The 19,895-nt window shown below is 27.8% G+C and overlaps 1 protein-coding gene across 1 annotated transcript; it reads left to right on the forward strand.

Moving 5' to 3' along the window:
• Positions 1 to 346: 346 nt before the first annotated feature.
• On the forward strand, positions 347 to 17,147 carry LOC113556367 (peroxisome biogenesis factor 1). The gene is made up of 19 exons (XM_026961258.1): positions 347 to 598; positions 662 to 892; positions 1,663 to 1,777; positions 1,845 to 2,449; positions 2,510 to 2,841; positions 3,297 to 3,406; positions 3,466 to 3,573; positions 3,641 to 3,797; positions 4,370 to 4,535; positions 4,622 to 4,781; positions 4,849 to 5,024; positions 5,090 to 5,224; positions 5,730 to 5,794; positions 5,865 to 5,924; positions 6,015 to 6,201; positions 6,482 to 6,644; positions 10,538 to 10,563; positions 16,789 to 16,895; positions 16,973 to 17,147. Exons 1-19 carry the CDS (start codon positions 488 to 490, stop codon positions 17,064 to 17,066), a joined length of 3,108 nt encoding a protein of 1,035 aa, XP_026817059.1. The 5' UTR covers positions 347 to 487; the 3' UTR covers positions 17,067 to 17,147.
• The last annotated feature ends 2,748 nt before the right edge of the window (positions 17,148 to 19,895 follow it).

Consider the following 19,895-nt stretch of genomic DNA (forward strand, 5'->3'; position numbering starts at 1 on the left):
ATTGACAAACCACCGATACCTACTTACCTTAATTTTGGTTGAAATCTTGAAAAAACACCGTTTGTAGTCCATAGATAGTGTTTTACGATTTTTTATCCCAAACATTAATTTTAAATTAAAATTATCGTTATTAAAATTATTACAACCGTCAGATTAGGAGGTACTCAGATTAAACTTAGAAATTAGAATAAAAACAATTCTTTTGGAGGCATAAGTATGGTACAAAAAATTATTACGTTGCTGTTGTTATTTACCTCCGTCGTAGATTAAATCTACCTCCACCCGTTATCAACTTACAATTATCAGTATTTTACGTTTTGTATGTTTGGAAATTCAAAATGTTTATTGTTTACTTTTTAACATACCTAATACATAACACAATATCTAAATCTTGTGATCAAAAATTAATAACAAACTTCATTTTAATGTAATTAAATGCAAATCATTTTATTACTCACACCCGCAATTTAACTTAGAAACTTGTAAAATGAAAGACCGGATGCTGCGAGTGAACATTATACCAGTAGAAGATAGTTTTGTGCATTTATCTTCAAAATTGATTCGGGAACTCAACGACTTGAGACACAACAAACAAACAGTACATCTTCTGTATATACATTTCCTGTAGAAACTAATCCAATAAATTTGTGTTTTAAAATAGGTTTGTCTTAAAGTAACAGCCATCGATGGTGTGCAACAAGAGTTTTATGCGTCCTATTGTCAAACTCCATGCAATTCAAATGGAGCTGATGCATTTAATATCAGTTATGAGCTATCTACAACAATAGGACTTAATGCATCACAGTATGTGTTGATTTCATTAATTGATCAAATTTATCCATTAGAACGAGTCTTTGTTACCCCAGTCACTAATGAAGATTGGGACTTATTAGTAAGTAACATAATAAGTAATAGCTTGTTGACTATCAAATTTGTAAAATTGAATTGATTATTATACAAATATTATCAAATGTATAACAATATTTCTGATGATAATCGTAAATAGTAAAGATACCTTTTTGTTTTGTTAGCTTAAATATTAGTGTGAAGTGACCTATTATCAAACTACAGAGATAAAATCATTATCTATATTCTCTCGTTTGCTTTCTGTAATATTTTAATATATAATTAAATTATATGTATGTAAAATAATGTTTGAAAGCTCTAATATTTCACTTAACAATTAAAATATTGATCATAATAAGATGAAAATAACACATGTAGTTACAACATCTCTTTATGTATAATCATTGATATCATATCAACATTTTCAACAGCTTCTCCCTTATCCAGTATTTTAGAGATCTAAGGGTTCCCTCTTTTAGCAAAAGTTCATCATCACTCAAAAACTATTTCAGTAATTATCATGGCTCGGGACGCTCGGTTGTAAACCACTAAATTTATCTGTAAATAGTGTAAATATATCTAATTCGAATACCCTTATAAAGCAAAACTATTTTACCTAACATTACAAAATATGTTTTAATTATTATAACATGATATAATACACATTTAGGTTATTTTTTCAAAATATAAAGTTATATATATATATGAAGATATTAATTTCCTTTGATGTTTTATAATAAATGGTATAACGTGTAAAATGTTAAATATATTAAAATAATGGAATGTCAAAATGAAATTTATCTATTTATTTTTAAGGTGCTAAATAATTATTCGCTTCAAGATAGAATATTACAACAACTACAAATAGTTCATAAAAATCAAATTTTTCCGATATGGGTTTCAAAGTTTGTACATTTAAACATTTGTATAGGTAATAATATTTTCAAAATTCATGAACATAATGCTTTTTATAATATTGTACATTTTATTTTTTTCAGATGATTTAGAAAATGGTTTACAAGTTGGATCATTAAAAGAATCAACTGAAATAGTTGTAAAACCTAATGTAAAGACTTCAGACAGAAACATTAATATCAATCAAAATGTATATAGTGTTCAAACAGATGCTGTTAATCAAAATTATTGTATTCCTATAACAAAATATCATAATCGTTTTATTTATCGCACTATTTTAGTTGAAAAAACATTATTAGAATCTGATTATATATATGATTATTGTGCTCTTATTTCTAAAGAACATATGTCAATAATATTTAAAAATAATGATGCCTATTCTACTGAGAATTGTTTTGTTAAAATATCACTCATTCATGAATTTGATAGAAACAAATCAGAAGACTCAGAAAACAAATCAAAAATTAATAACCCATCTATAATTATACGTTTATGTCCACTGGACCCATTTATGAATAATATTGAGAAAATGGAAGTTATTACTTGGCCAACTATTTATGTTACTAATATCTTAAGCAAAATGTTGGGTCTAAAAATGAATTCAAAGGTTATATTGGAACCGATAAGCCGAATTGAAAATGAAATTTGTGATGTTCGGAATATTCACATTTCCCCTTCAAATAACATAGTAAGTTAACATTTTAACTACAGTAAAACGTTTATCATTACTTATTATTTTTTATTTTAGAAAATAGTTGAGGAAGAAACACTTATTGAATGCACAATAAAAAGATTAAAAGATGAAATCATACTTCGAGAAATTTTGGTTTTAAATAATTCAACTTTACTACGAGTGGTATACAATAAAATATCAGCAATAGATGTATTAGTGACATTTTCTCCATCAAATATTCCTTTTGTTTTTCTCAATGAATTTAATTTTGGAATGCTCTCATTTACAAGTGAAACTGATAAAAACTATCACAATAATCATGGGAATTCCATAAAAAACGCTGATCTTAAGCAGATAATAGAAAGTATAATATCTAACATTTCAAAGCCAGAACATTATGAATTAAAGTATGTTTCACAAAATCAAGTATACATGCCAAAATTATATTATTTAATATTAGTAATTATATTTTTAAGTGCTAAATAATTTAAAGTGTTTATTTAATTAAGTACAAACTAAAAGTATTTTGATAGAAACATTTCAATACAACTACTTTAATCATGAAAAATTAATTAAAACTTCATTATTGGAATTTTAAATATAAGCTATTATTAGATTTATATTTAGAATATTATCTTGTGATTTCAGAATAAACTTTATTGAAATATTCAGAATTTCCATAGTTTTAATTTTAAAGACAATAAAACTTTTTTGTTGCTTAAAATCAAGAGGATTTAATTGATACATTTGAATAATTATGTGTATAATTTTATTTTATTTTAATTTTATTAATTTATTATTATTGAATTGAATGTTTCATATTTAATGCAAATGATTAATAAAATATAAAAAATTTTTTTAGATGTTTTAAAGAAATGTATAAAACTGGATCTCTGTGCTTAAAACCTGGTTTACAATGTTACACATCTTTACCACAAACATTTTTTGCATTTGATAATTTATTGATAACAGGTAAATACAAATTAAAATATTATTTATCTATAATACTTAATTTAAAAATTTTATTTAAGGAGCGATTGCATCTGGAAAAACATCAGCAGCTAAATTATTTTGCAATAAGCTTTCTAAGTGTCCATATTTTGTAAAAATTATTTGGATTAACGGGAGGTTTCTAGCAGGTTGGTTTTACATATAAATCAATATTGCTGTTTATAAATCACTAATAACGATTTAATATTTTTATAGGTAAATTATGGGAAACAGTCCAAAAACAAATAAATAGTGATTTTCAAGAATGTTTGTATTATCAGCCAGCTATTATTGTTATTGATGATTTTGATGATTTATGTCATTTAAATTCTGAACCTAATGAGCATGCTGATATGTCTAAAATTTATATGCGGTAATAAATTCTTTTTAACAAATTTTAATGAAAACATTAATTAAAATTAGTTAAGAAAACTCTTAATTATTCTTAGGTTTTTGTCACTGTCTAATAAATGTAAAACAGCAAAAACTATTTTGTGTGGAAAAGAACCAAGAAGTTTACAGTCATAAACTCATAACTAAAAAACAAAATTTTCACCACATGAAAAGTATTGTTGTAAAATATCATTTTTATTATTTTTACTACAAAAAAAGTTATTGAAGTTCAAAAATAATAGATTTTGAAACAATAAGAAATTTTTTGTATAAGTTCCTATATTAAGAAAACAAAATCAATATTTCACAGATAATTTTCTCAACTATAATTGTATGTTGATTTGGAGTTTTAACTATCACTACAACTTGAGTGGTTCTATCCCATACAAAACACTTGCTATGTTTTATATTTGTAAGACGAAGGCAACACATGCGGGTGCAGTGGCCTCTTAATATTATTTGAAAATTTGTATCATTTTTATATCACGTTTGTAAGAAAAAAGTAGTTTTATCAAATAATATTAATATTTAATATACAATTTATTATTTTAGACCTCTTCATTTGTTAATGCGATTGATTGAAAACTACACTAATAATCAGTATTGTATCAGAGTTGTTTGTACTGCTAAACCATTAAATCAAGAAAATGAAAATTTATTTTCAAAACAGTTTAAACATGTCTTTAAAACTGTGATACATGTACCATTAATTGACAAGGTATTAAATAAACCTGTTTATGATAATGGTATGATTATTTTACCTATTTTGTTAAACTATTAAACAATATTTACTGAAATTTACAGGAGAACAGGAAAATAATTATTTCAAAACGACTTAATAAAATTAAATTTAATAATGATGTAGATGATGATTTTTTAATGACTATTTGTGACAAAATGGATAACTATGTAATTCAGGATATTATTGATTATTGTGATAAAGTTTTATTTGAAATATTTAAGGGTAAATATAAAATCATTTTATTTGATAGTATCTAATATTATTGTAATATTATTGTTTATTTTAATAGGTGGGTGTGATAAAACATTGAATAAAACTATTTTAACTGACGTTTTTGAAAAAACTGTTCCACTTTCATTACATAATGTGAAATTATTCAAAGAAAAAAATGTCAATTTTTCATCAGTGGGTGGTCTAAAAGAAGCCAAACAATCAATTACTGAAACAATTATTTGGCCATCATTAGTAAGTTTAAATTGTAATCTTCTTTTATAATTGTGTAGAAATTTTATTTATTTACTATATTTTAGTACTCTGATGTATTTAGCAAGTGTCCGCTTAAACTACAGTCAGGAGTTTTATTATATGGTGCGCCGGGTACAGGCAAAACATTGTTGGCAAGAGCAATTGTTGGAGAGAGTAACTTAAACTTTATTTCAGTCAATGTAAGAAAAAATGTTTGATTAAGAGGAGGTCATATCTGCATATGTTGTCTCTAACTTATAAACGTACATCATAACTAATTTGTGTTCAGTAGAATACATTCTGTGATGTTAGCTTTAATTTTAAAGTAAATTTACTTATTTTCAAATTTAAAAGTAAGAATATTATCTAGAAAATGACATATGCTTTTATTGATATTATCATTTTAAAGTGAGACAAGTGAGTTATGTAAAATATTACAACTTTAAAATGTTCATAACTCACTTTAAAATGATATCAATAAAAGCATATGTAATTTTCTAGATAATGTTCTTACCTTTAAACTTGATAATAGATAAATTTATTCTGACATAAAAGCTAACATCACAATATTTGCTCTGTGAAGTGTTGAACACAAATGTGTTATGATGTACATTAGTAAGACAGACAACACATGCGAGTACGACGTCCTCTTAAGTATAGTTTGTTAATAATAATAATAAAAAAAATATAATGTTTATATTTTAGGGTCCTGAATTACTTTCTAAATATGTTGGTGAAAGTGAAGAAAGTGTTAGAAAAGTATTTCAAAGGTAAATTATCCAAACAATTTTTAAAATATGTGTTATTATATGGATTTTTATCTTATGATAATGTTGACAGAGCTCAGAACGCAAAGCCATGTATTATATTTTTTGACGAGTTTGAAAGTATTGCACCCAAGTCAGTTTATTAATTAAAATATTTTAATAATGTAAATTATTTTATATATTTATTATTTTGTTTGCAAATATTATGCAATGGACTTTGTAGTCGAGGTTCAGATCAAACGGGAGTAACAGACAGAGTGGTTAATCAATTCCTAACCCAGTTAGACGGTGTTGACACATTTGAAGGCGTATGGGTGATTGCAGCCACTTCTCGTCCAGATCTTGTTGATCAGGCATTGTTAAGACCTGGTCGAATTGGTGTTAAATTACATTGTCCAATTCCGACAATGGTAAGATTATTTTCTATTTCACTAGGTTTATATCCAAAACTGACTATTTCATGATATAAAGCATTTAAATTGTTGTTGAACTATAAATGTATAACTGCATTGACTGCATTATCCAAATTTAATAGATTTTTCCTGTATATAATTTTGGTTGCTCACTGTTATCCTTAAACGTATCTATGATAATGTAATGATTATTCTGTAAAAATTGTTTACTATTTTCGTAAAATTAAATTATTTATCAAGTCCATAATGGAACAAAATTATATATTTTTTTTCCTAGGATGATAGAGAAGATATATTACGAGTACTTTGTAATAAAGTTACTTTGTCTTCAGACATTAACTTACATATTGTTGCTACTGAAACAATCAACTATACAGGTGCAGATTTAAATGGACTATTATACTCAACACTTTCAATTGCAGAAAAAAGACTACTGAGAGGTATGTAAAGTATATTTATTACTATATAATATATTATATAAAAATAATACAACTAGTAATAAAAAAAATATCAAACAAGTAGTTATTTCGTTAGTCCAGATTTCACCACATCTATAACCTACTAGTATATATGTATAAATATTTTTTAAAGCAAACATTATTATTTATAAATATTTATAAAATCTTACTTTTTCATTTTTAATGTATTGCAATATGCTTTGTTTTTTATTTAATTTAGAATTATCATTTAAATATTAATTTTTTTTTGTTTTGCAATTAGTTCAAGTATAATATAAAGTATATATAATATAACCATGGCTTAATATACTAAGACACTAGTATTTTAAACATAGTACAGATTACGAAGCTAATAGCCGCAAAATATATTAAATTACAAAATCCGTTGTCTCCATCTTGCATATTATTATATGTAACATAGCAAATTTGTATTCAGTAGAACTCATTATGATTATCATTAATGACATTATAACAACACATTGTATTGTTGACTGTAATATTATTAGAGTGAATTTACCTCTTATTAAAGTTAAAGGTTAGAACATTAGCAGTGAAGTAGCTTTAATTTTTTTCGATTTTTAAATTTTTAAGCCAAAATAATATATAAACTATTACAAATTAAAATTGCTCATATCTAACATAAAAATTAAAATATTTGAAAAAAAACTAACACTACAACACTGATAATGTTAGAACCTTTAATTTTGATATGTAGTGGATATTTTAACTAATTGTTTTGCTTATTTAATACTAAAATGTTCTTTTTTTAGGCTTTTATATTTATATTGATTTTGATTATGGCGTGTTATAACGTGTAATTTTTTTTAGTGTTGCCTAATTCCTTAAAATATCAACAGCTCTTAAAAAGATTGCTTGCAAAAATTTTTAAAAGAGTTAAATTTTAACATTTTTCTAAGTGCATGCGTGCTACCGTGCTGGTCTTGTAAGTATGTGCATAGTAAGAGATCAATGATATAATTAGTGTGGCGTGACTATAGTATATAGCGCTCCCACACGCGCACTTACAAGTTACCTACACGGCATCTCGTGCATGGACATTATTAGGTATATATTATGTTAATTAATATGTACTTTTTATCAATCGTTCCGATGGACCTTATGATATGATAAGATTTCTGAAAACTGATTTGAATTCTTTAATATATGTCTATTTTAACTAATTTTAAGATTTTTGATTTAAATTTCGAATAATCAACATTAAAAAATTATGAAAATTTAAATATTTGAACCAAAACTATAGGAGTTTGATGAAATGACCTTGATCGATCTCTATTTAGACCACATAAACGATGTATACCTATCAGTTTTCAAAAGTATAATCACGTAGTTAGATCCATCAGTATGATTGACAAAAATATTGGTACATTTTAGTCAAAATAACTAACCTTGGCATTCCCCAAAGAGATACTTTTAAGTATCTACTATCTACAAGATAACTACAAATTGTATTGAGTACATTGATTATGTGTAATATGTAAAAAGTATTAAGTAGTGTACTATAACACTTGAAAAATGTTTTGCCATTTTAAAGTAATAATAAAAACAAAATAATAAAAACACGCTTCAACTAATAAAAAATAAACCAGCATAGTACGCGTACCATTGTCGGTATGTATTGCTTAAAGTCCAGCGTTTTTCAACCAGGGAGTCGCGATCGCCTTGACCTGTAGGGGGTCGCGTAGGTCCAAAATAATAAAACACTGATCTACAAAATGAACCTTTTCATTGAAAATTTTTTATTTTTCATTCAAAATCGTTTTATAACACAAAAATAATCAGTCGATTAAATGTGGATTGTGGATATCTCATCAATAAATACGGGCACTCCACTTCTAATGGTTTCCCAACGAAATAATACTTTTATTGTTCAAATTTATACATAATATAGATATGGAGGGAGGGTCGCAAAGTGATATTGAACATATTTTATACTTTTTTGGAAGGTCGCGTGATTAAAAAAGTTAAGAAACGATGGCTTATACAGTTATACTACAAATATAAAACTGGTATTTTCCCAGTTGACTATCAATAATCAATGAGGTATAATATGCAGTAAAACCTCTAATACAATTTCGGTGTCCGAGAGTGTCCATTATTTAAAAGTTTCAAAATATATATTATAATATGGATAATGAGAAACATCTTTTTTTTTAATTAAACCAACAAACTGCTGAAAATATAAAAAAAATATTTTATAGACGGTACCTATACGCATATATTATTACCGTGTCAGACGATTATTTTTTTATTATGGTGGAATTGCGTGTATATGCCAGAAATGATGGAAAGTAGTTGGTATCTCTTCATTTACTCTCCATCCTCTCGATATTTATTAATCATATTATTACAAAATATTAAAAGTTTTATATATAGAGCCACTAGTCACTATAATACAATCAAAAATTATTTTATAAAAAACTATTATAGTATATTGTATATTATTAAAATACTTACCATTTATAAGTAATGTATTTATTACATATAATTATAGAACCGACAAATATTACTTGTTTTTACTTAATATTTTATATTTTTTCACAAACTGCGAGCATGGAATATTTGTTAACTGATGGTCATTTTAGAAATTAAGCTCTAAATCAATATTATTGTAATCGTATTTTATCAGTACAATAGTAAATAATTTATAGCAATTTATTATTTTATACTTTTAAGTGGAAAAAAGACTATTATGATAAGATATTTCAAATCAACCCTCAGGATACACGATTAAGTAGGCAATTAATAATTATATAATAGTTCATTTAGTAAATATTTTTGCATTGTTAATTGTTAAATTTGATCTGTTTGATTCTCTAATATTGTAAGTCTCAACGATTACAAGTATATTATGTTAAAGTTTTAGGGGAAATTCAATTAAATGCATTATACATTTCTAATTCTATTTAAATAAACTGTGACTATCGTTATAACTTTATGTAGTGTTTTGACAGACGACAGTAAAATAAGTTTCATAGTACTATTTATCAGTTTCCATTCAATATATTATTTGTGAGATTATTATTTTGTATAAAAGAGGGTTCTAACAAATGTCATTTTACTTTTTTGACACCGGAATCTGATACGAGGCATTTTCTTTAGTATTTTAATGGTATCCTTCATATTCGACGAATAATAGGAAAATGTTTGACTTGTCAAAGGAAAAAAAACATTTACATAAAATACACATTCAGTGATATTTTTATCGAACTATCGGAGGACAGAGACCAATAGCGGTCTGTGTTACTTTTCATTCATACTCGATTTTAAATCTAAAGTGCTTAATATACAATATACTATTGTCATAGTATATACATTATCGTTGAGTATAAATTATAACGTTATTTATCAATTACAATGTTTTTGTATTATCCCTAACAAACTAAATTTAATTTAACTATATTTTTATTATCTAATTTAAAGTTGAGAACAACTTTATCTGCTGTATAATTAGATTTTCACGATAATTCTATTTTTAAGCAAGATAATATGAGTATGTATAAAATTACACTTTAAAAATTCTCATAATTTATTTGAAAATTAAAACACAGTATAAAACTTGTAAGAGAATACAAACAATGTCCTTTTGGAAAGGGCCTTTCCCTTAAGTTGCTAACAAATAAATTTACACTAATATTTAATTTTATTAGTTATATTCTTATATCTCACACAATTAGAATTGATGTACAAATTTGATATTTTGCACGTTCGTAAAACGGCGAAAACACACATGCAAAAGAAGTGACCTTTTAAAACTTTTTTTTTTTTTATTATTTTTATTTAAAATAATGTATACAAAACAAAAAATATACAAATATACATCCATTGATGATTAATTTAAATATAATTTTTTTCAGATCAAGACAGTGCGTCGTCTTTAAATGTGAGTATCTAAAATTTCTAAAATATATTAATAATATTATTAATATAATAACGCCACATCCATATTTGTTGTCCTTGTCTTACAAGTACGTATCATATCAAACGTATGTTTAGCAGTTCACGTTTAGTTATGTTACTTTATTATAAGTGCAAGTTAAATTTAACCTACATGGTTATATTCTAACTTAACTTAACGTTAAAATCTTTATGTGTGTTTGTTTGTCGGTTTTATTTGATATTTTCATTTTTTAAATATGAACTGTCGAATGTATATATTTATCGTGTTCCATATTTGTAAGAATGAGACAAAAAATCAGATGTGTTTTCCTCTCACAATATGTTTATGCTTATTTTATTATACACTTTTCTAATTAAATTGCGAAAATAACACTAAACATAAGGGTATGTTTTATTAGTAAATATAGTTATATAATATTATATATTTATATTAAGTATACTTGTCAAAGTTTATTATCACTGATCAATTGTATAATCTTATAAATATTAAGTTATTTTATATACACTATAATGTATAAACATGATGAGTTTTTTTTCGTTTTCAGTTATTGTTTTCTGACTTAAAATTGATATATTTTAAAAAAAATAGGGGGGGGGTATTTGAATAACCCTCTACTCTAATGACTTTGGAGAATGTCACGTTTGTTATAATATTTTTATACCTTTAATACGTAATAAATACAAAAGTATATAACATATAAATACAATACAATTATTATTTATCTTATTTGTTTCATTATATTGACATTGACGTCAGCACCAGTTGTCGGATTAATTGCTCTAAAGAATTGTTTTTCGATTTACTATTATAAGTTTCGTGCTTTTTTTTCAAAATTGTTTATGCTTGCCTAGTACTTTGCCTATATAGACCACAGTATTCTCATAGAAACAAGTCTAGAGAGCAGGAACCATTCCACCCGAAGGACGAAAGATAATAATATAATATTATTATATTATACACATAATCGTATTATAAGTCGACGATATCGGCGTAATGGTGTTGAACGCGGTTTGTTTATATATATAGTAGCATGTGCAATACATATCTGTATTATTAAACCGAGTAAACAAATGAGGCAATCAAGTGGGGTATTATCCGTGAACACAGCGTATAATATACAATAACAGTGTATAAAAGAAATGTGTCACCGCCCTGCAAGCGTTCCCCCAATTCGGATTCGGCAAGCAAATAAAAATAAGATAACCTCGACGTGTGTGCGTGTGTACGCGCGTGCTCTAGGGGGGGAATCTTCTTTATATATATTTTTTTATTATTTGAATTATTCATTTGCGGCGCGCATGTGTATGCCGTCGGTTAATAACAACTCTATTCTCTCACCCTAAAAAAATCCGTCCACTGACGTTGTATTATAATAATATTAAAAAAACAAATGTGTATATATATGTATATAATTTACAAAACTAATCATATTTTATTTTTGGAAAATTTTAAGGCTATTCACTTCGATGTACCAACACATTTTTATAAGTCATATTATTTATTTTTTAATAGAAACGATTATAAAACTAATGATGATATTGAATGCTTTATTTACTTATATGTAGGTAACTTGATAGCAAATCTATCTTAGAATTCTGCCATTTACACTATATGTACTCCTATACCCATGACTAAATAATAATAATAATAATAACCACCTTATTATAGTATTTTAATAAACATATTCTTATATATTTATATTATACCACTTATACACAAATATAATATATATATATATTTTTAGTTTATATTATAAACTCGTCACTTAAGTGTGCATTTAACATGACTTTATTACCGTTATGGTCGCCGAGAGATTTTTAATTACGAAAAATTATTTATATGTTACGGTAGATGACACAAATTGGTAAATTACGTCATTTGGAGTCAATAACCTCATTTGCAAAAATGATTCAATCATGCAGGTAAATGTTGTTAAGACCACGTTTTAAACTCAAATGTACATCTTTTATCATTGACGTAATTTACCAAGATTTGTAATCAATGACGATAAACCTTAAATAAAACAATTGATCGTCTTACACGTAACACTACTTAATCGAATACAAAGTTAGGTTAATTGAAAGTAATAAAATAGATGAACAATATAAATTATTTATTAGTACAATTAAGATTATTATGACATTTTGAACTGCATAACATTTCCGCTGCATTGCAAGCACATTTTTTAGTATTTCAACCAGTTCACAGATGCATCAATTGCAACTGAAGCCTTTGTGATTAGCTATTTCTTGTCCTGCAGCTTCGCGTAGAATTTATTATTTCCCTATCTATTGTTTTCGTATTTCATAGTTTCATCCAGTTCTATACATTTTCATTGTATAAAGAAATTCGTGCTTTTGTATATTTGTATTTCAACACGCCATACTCTAGCTGTACCTAATTCAAACATTTGAGTACTAATTATTATTTAAAATTAAATAAATATTATAAAATTAAAATCGAATTAGATAATTTATAAATATAAATATAATTTTAACACAAAAAAAAAATACTACAAGTAAATTACGCAGAGAACCTCTAGCCCTATCAACATTTGGTATTGGGACACAGACAGTTGTACTAACTTCGAGCTTTGAGAATTTTTGCTAGTCAATATTAACATTTTTGACGCTTATTTTTGAAGACAAATATCTGATTTTTGTCGTTGGTCTTTGATTTTTTTCAATCTCTTTATCTTTAAAAAAAACAACATTTACTTTTTTGTAAATTAAATATAATTCATATTTAATAATCACCTATATTTTAAGTATTTTTTAATTCATTTTTAGTCTCCGACTTTACTTTATTGTCATGATTTTCAACACTAACTAAATCATATATTGTCACAAATTTTTTTATTTTTATATTTTTTTTTCGATTGCTACTTTAAATTGTTCTTAGTGCTCCATACTTTAATACTAAACTTAGATAAAACCACAACGCTTTAATTTAATTAAAATTTTATTTAAACAGTTCACAAATAATACAACTTATAATTACAATTAATGATCATAACATACGGGCTCATCGCACACAAAACATGCCAGAATATAAGCAAAGATACTTACTATAACTAATAAACTAATAAATCATTTCATATGATTACTTGGGTTGTCGCTAGTTAGGTCATTTATCTACTTTCGTCTTGATATTTTTAATAAACAAAACAAAACTTTGTTGCGTATACATTTATCATTGGATGTTCTTGAATGTCGTCCACACCGATATAAATTAATTTAACATCATTGACTAATAATTGTCGTCAATAACCGGAAAATGTCTACATTCAAAACATTTACCAAATTTAAACAAATTACATAGTTTATACTTATATTTTTCGGTCCATGAGAGACGCTCTAGGGTAGCAACCATAATGCGTCCAAACTCACGAATCTCCCACCACATACCTATAACGTTAGCATCGGTCAATATCAGCTGCTGTCGTCAATCTAAAAAAAACGAGTGCATCCTCCCGTAGGCCGAAGTATATTATGCATTATACATATTTTCTAATAATCAACAATTTTTCTTAAAAATTACTGTTAATTAGGAAACTTCAAAACATTCATTTTGTTTCGCCTTCCAAAAATTGCCATCCGCTAAAATAACAGTGATAGGGTAGACGATTAGTCGTCGGTCACCAAAACAAAACCGCATTTAACCCTTTGGATATTTAAAGTAAAAATATAAAAAACGCACTTTTCAGATTTACTTTTAAACAGCTGTATTTATATTTGCGTGAATATCACAAGTCGTGCGGTCGTGGATCGGAAAAAAACTTCAATTTACTTTTATCGTGTATTCGGTATTATATACATAGTTTGCTTACCCGCTTTTGGCGCTGAACTGGAATTGTTGTTTATTTCGTTTTGAATACGACGCGTATTTATTAATCCTCTGCCACCGCCGTTTATTTCCGTTTATTTTTAAGTGTATCGTTGGAATCCTCATTATTTACATTAAAAGAAAAAAAAATAAATAATAATAACGATAATAAAGATAAAAAAAAAACTACAAATATATTTATATCATCACGACCGGCTGTGGTGTTACTGCTACGAAACCAATATCCCGTTTCCAGAATCGAAACCCAACGCAAACAATACTTGACGAAAGTAAAGAAGTCATTATCGCGAACCTGTCCCTGTGTGGTAAGCCGATCCTCAAAAGGATCGATGGTGCGGCGGGGACGCCAATTCAATGGCTTTCCAATGTCCCGCAGCAATTAAATAATCCCGTTCTATTCTTGTCTATCTGTGTATGTGTGTGCATGTGCGCGCGCGCAACGCTTTGTCGCCGACGTGCATTTAACGCGCATCACTTTGTTTATATTTGCTCGATAAACATTGATTAAAAATACCGAAATTCAATCACTTTTGAGTTTAAATAATCACAATGTTCATCAGTAAAAAATTTTTTAATAAAATCGCCTTGTATTGTAGGTTTTCCGAGTCTTTGAAGAGTTTTTTTTTATTTTTAATCACGTCGAGGATTTATGCATTCTGTTTGTAAAGTCGCTGTTTTCTTTTTATAAACGTTAATACAATATGCTCAGTATTTTACTATTATATCGTATTTGTAGTATAATATGTAACCAATGACATACTACAACACACAAACAGGGAACCCTAAATTGTTTTTTTTTTCAAATTATCGATTTTTGAGATGTACAAAACGATTATAATGTTGTGGTTTCTAACACAAATAATGATAATTGTATGCTGTCCAGCTATATAACACGTTAGTTCTGCGCATTCCCGAGCCACACCATCGAGAACTTTTACTATAGCAGGATGTACCATGGGGATGCGCAGAAGTACCGATTTATTTAGAGCATGACGTGTTCTTTTGCCGAACAGTGTATATACGTATTATTTTACCTGTTATCTATATACTAACCATTGTGTATCATATACATTTTGATATGCCATGAGTTACTTCCATAGACTTAAAACAGTTTTTAAATAAAACCAAATCATAGTTCTAAAAATAATAGTTAGTAAATGATTATTTAAATTAATAATTATTATTTAGAAAATATATTCCAAAGTTATGAAAAGATCTTAAAAGAGTTTATCGGCACTAAAAACAAATCAATAATTATAGTATAGAAAATGCTGATTTAAGTAACAGTGGAATGTTTCCAGGATCTACGATCAATACTTTTTAAGTTACAATAAAAAAAACTAAAAATTGTTAATTTAGATATGCGTGAATATAATTTCGTCAAAGATTAAACATCGAACGCTACAGGAAAATATATTTATAATTACAATCATATTTTTTTATATACCTATTAAATTTTAGTTAGTAAAATCAAAATCATATAAAATTGACCCAGATAGCTAACCTATATAGTTATGTTTTCAAGCCGTTTTACTCACCGAAAAATATTTTATCTTACAAAAATTGGAAAAAATACTTAAGGGGCCGCTACACTAACATTTGTTTTCTCTGTCTATCTCCCACATAATATAGGAACAAAGATATTCCGTATTACCACGATTACGATTCCGTGGTTCAGTTTAGAGCAAAATCATCTATTATATATTTTATAAAGAAGAGTATTTCCTGTGCATTGACCGGATAGATTTTTAATATTTACAATTACAAAACATACTTATATTTATAAAAAATGTAAATATTAAAAATCTATCCGGTCAATGCACAGGAAATACTCTTCTTTATAAAATATATAATGGCTAGGTGCTTTTGCCTTAAACTGAACCACAGAGCCGTAATCGTGATAATACAGAATATCTTTGTTCCTACATTATGTGAAAGATCGAGATAACAAATACTGGTATAGCAGCCCCTTAATTTAGTTGAACAATTATAATATCTTTTAATATCCCACAAAGAGCCAAAATATAATGAAAATTATTATTCGTTAATATAATATTTTATACAAATAATTAACTACTTGCTTGAAATTTTATTTTTATGAAATTCTCGGATAATTATGCTTTGAAGTATTACATTAAAAATTATAACGATAGAAAATGGTAAAATATATTTTTGTATTGAAAAATGTTGATTTGTAATGACTTGAAAATTATGCAAAAAAAATATTTTGTATAATATTAATATTTTTTGGGAAAATTAGTGTACCTACATAAATGAATATCTATGTGCAACTGCTCTAACGTGTCTGGTGAATAGACATTCGTGTATAAAATATTTAAATCAATTTATTATTTTTTACAGCCGGATGTCGACTCTCAGATAACGATCACTAACGACGATTTTAGGGAAGCTTTAAAAACAACTAAACCGTCTTTACACCAATCCGATATCGACCGTTACGCAGAGATGTAAGTAATCGTTTAATGTTTTCCCATTTGTCTTAGTTGAAGAACGCATCATAATAACTATTTTAAACTATTTTCAGACATAGAGTATTTTCTGGGAAAAGAATCGATAGTGGAGGTTTCACAGAAGGCTATTTAGAGAGTAAAAGAAAACAAAAAACGACATACGCATGATTATCTTATACTAAAATAATAATATGTGTTGTTTTATTTTTTTATGTGGAGGTGATTTTGTTTTTTTTTATAAAAATAAAAAACTGGTTTGTTTGCTAATTGGTTTTAATTGTTTTTCCGATTGTTAGACTCTCCAACGCCGAGTACAGTAAATCCTTGAATATTCTTGTTAATTCTGCATTATAACAAGCTAAACTTACATAGTAGCGGCCGAACATTTTTAATTACTTAAAAACAGCAGGTTTTATTTAACAGTTTTCCAATATTAGTTGCATCGTGGCCTACTGAATCTTATGGTTCTAAGTATTACAATTTTGTCATTAAAAAAACAAAATCATCTTAATGTACGACTCAGCTCGGCCACGAAACAATAACAAGAATGCGATTTTCAAACTTTTCTAGACATACAGGAAAATTTGTTCGTTTCACGCATAATCTAAAATCGTGCTAATTACAAAGATACCTACAAAAATAATCGCAATATAAAATTATATTATTTGTATGCGGATGGGTACAGGGGGTATAATAATTAAATATATTATCGATATGCCTATTAAAATTATTATTTTTAAAGTCATTTATGTATTTTTATAGTTTTATATGTTATATTATTTATCATTATCGCGTAACGAGCGTCGGCGGAGGTGTTGTTGCGCGCGCCAAACCCGGTGTCGTCGTCGTCACCGTTTCGCGTATAATAATACTTGCTCGTCGCCGCCGCGCCGCTGAGACCGCGCGAAGGGTAGACCGAAGAGAGACTAGAGAGAGCCGTTCAATCACCGGCGCATTTCACGTCCAATTAAGTCACCCGGTACCCCCGCCGCCGCCACCACCCGCCGCAACCACCCGGTTCGGGTCAACAGCGGCGGACCCGTCGACGACTCGCCGCGGGCGCACCGCCGTCGCCCGCCCGCGCGCAATAATTTTCCGCCACTTTGCGCTAATCGCCCCTCCGCGTCCATCCCCCGACTCCCCGCGCCGCCCGCTACGAGTACGTTCAAGTACGTCGCGCGCGCGACGGCGGTAGTATATTATCGCATCATAATGCCGAGGCACAAAACACACCGCTCGCGATATTCTATTTTGCCGTTTTTAAATTGCTATATATTATTATTATTATGACTTTATAACTCGCTCTCGCCGCCGCCGTCTTTAACGCAGTTTTATTTATTATTATTTTTTTTTCACGTCGAGCGTCGTCCTCTCGCCCATATTAATTATTGCGAAAATATATGATTTTGTCGCCGCCGCCGCCGCCGCCGCCTCCGATCACGGTCCGACGTGCACCGTGAAATTCGTTTCACACACAGTATTACCCGCGGCGGCGTCGCACCCGTAATAACGTTTCACACGTCGTTCCTGCAATGATAATAATAAACATAGTGTGTGTGTGTGTGTGTGTGTGTGTGAGCACGTACACTGTTTTCGCTTGTTACTCGAAACGACAATCACCGAGCGCTGTTCGGCGCATTATCAATCGGGATCCAGTGTCCCGTGAAAAATATACTATATATACTATTAAAAATGTATTTAAAGCTCTCGGCGCGAACAGCAAACTAGATTAGAAACCCCTCCCCCCTCTCTCATACACACACTGTCCCGATGGTTAAATAATATTATTATATTCGAATATTGCTATTCGGTGGCGTGGCTATATATTATAGTCTGTGCTGTATATACGGCAACGGCAGAATGGTGTAAATCATTTTTTAACCTATTTTTCTCCCGGAAAAACGTGCAGAACGCTCGACACCGACATCATCGCACTATACTGAGGGAATCGTATAGTGTGGCGACGAAGACTCTTATCCCCCCTTCCTCTACCACTATCGAAAGTCATTTATTTAGAACTAAATTATTTATACTTTTTTATTTTATAACAATTTTTTTGTCAGTTTTATCGGAGGTCAAAAACCTATAATAAAACGTAATCCACCTCTTTACTTTTAATAGGTTCATCCCTATTGGTGGCTCATTGTGAGAGCTGCTGAATTTTCAAGCGATGTAAGCATATTATTATCCTATATTTTCATTAACTATGTTAAAACATTGATATTCGCATGGCTAATATCTTTAAACGTCTATGAACAGTCTATTGAATAGGTATAACCTTTTAATAATTTTACAAAAGATATATAACTTTTTTTATGATTTGTTAAGTATATCATAAAATTAAAAATGAATCACAATAATACTTACTTAAACCTTATTTGAATAAATATTTAAAAATAATTTATTATTATAACATGCACAAAATAATCACTATACCTATTAATTTATTTTTATGTATAACTAACCTAATATATCTACTTACATACACGAAATTTGATGAATTTGTACGATATTATGTGATTTTTGTACACGATGTTTGGCTATGCTTTTTGTGCGGTAATGGAAAGTGCTGTTCGAGAGAATCAAACAGTATAACTAATGTTGATAAATTAATTTGGGTGGATTAAACTTTTTTATTGACTTTTTATACACTAATTTATAAGTTAGTTCTTAATTTTTAAGCAAACCTAACATGGTCACAAATGGATGTTATAATACAATAATTTATATCTATTTAAGAGGACGTAGAACTTGCATGAGTTATCTCCGCTTTACACACGTGTAATATCATAATATTATATTATATTATATTATGTAATATTATATTGAATATTAATAATAAAAATAGTGATAATATAGTTACCTAATTTTCATTTGATTACAAATATATCTACAAGTTAAACAATTTAAAAAAAAAATAATTTATTAATAAAATACTAATAAATTTAGTAATGATTTTACTGTTGATTACTTACATATTTTATCAAACTAACTTCA

This window comes from Rhopalosiphum maidis, chromosome 3, assembly GCF_003676215.2.
Source record: "Rhopalosiphum maidis isolate BTI-1 chromosome 3, ASM367621v3, whole genome shotgun sequence".
Taxonomy (NCBI): domain Eukaryota; kingdom Metazoa; phylum Arthropoda; class Insecta; order Hemiptera; family Aphididae; genus Rhopalosiphum; species Rhopalosiphum maidis.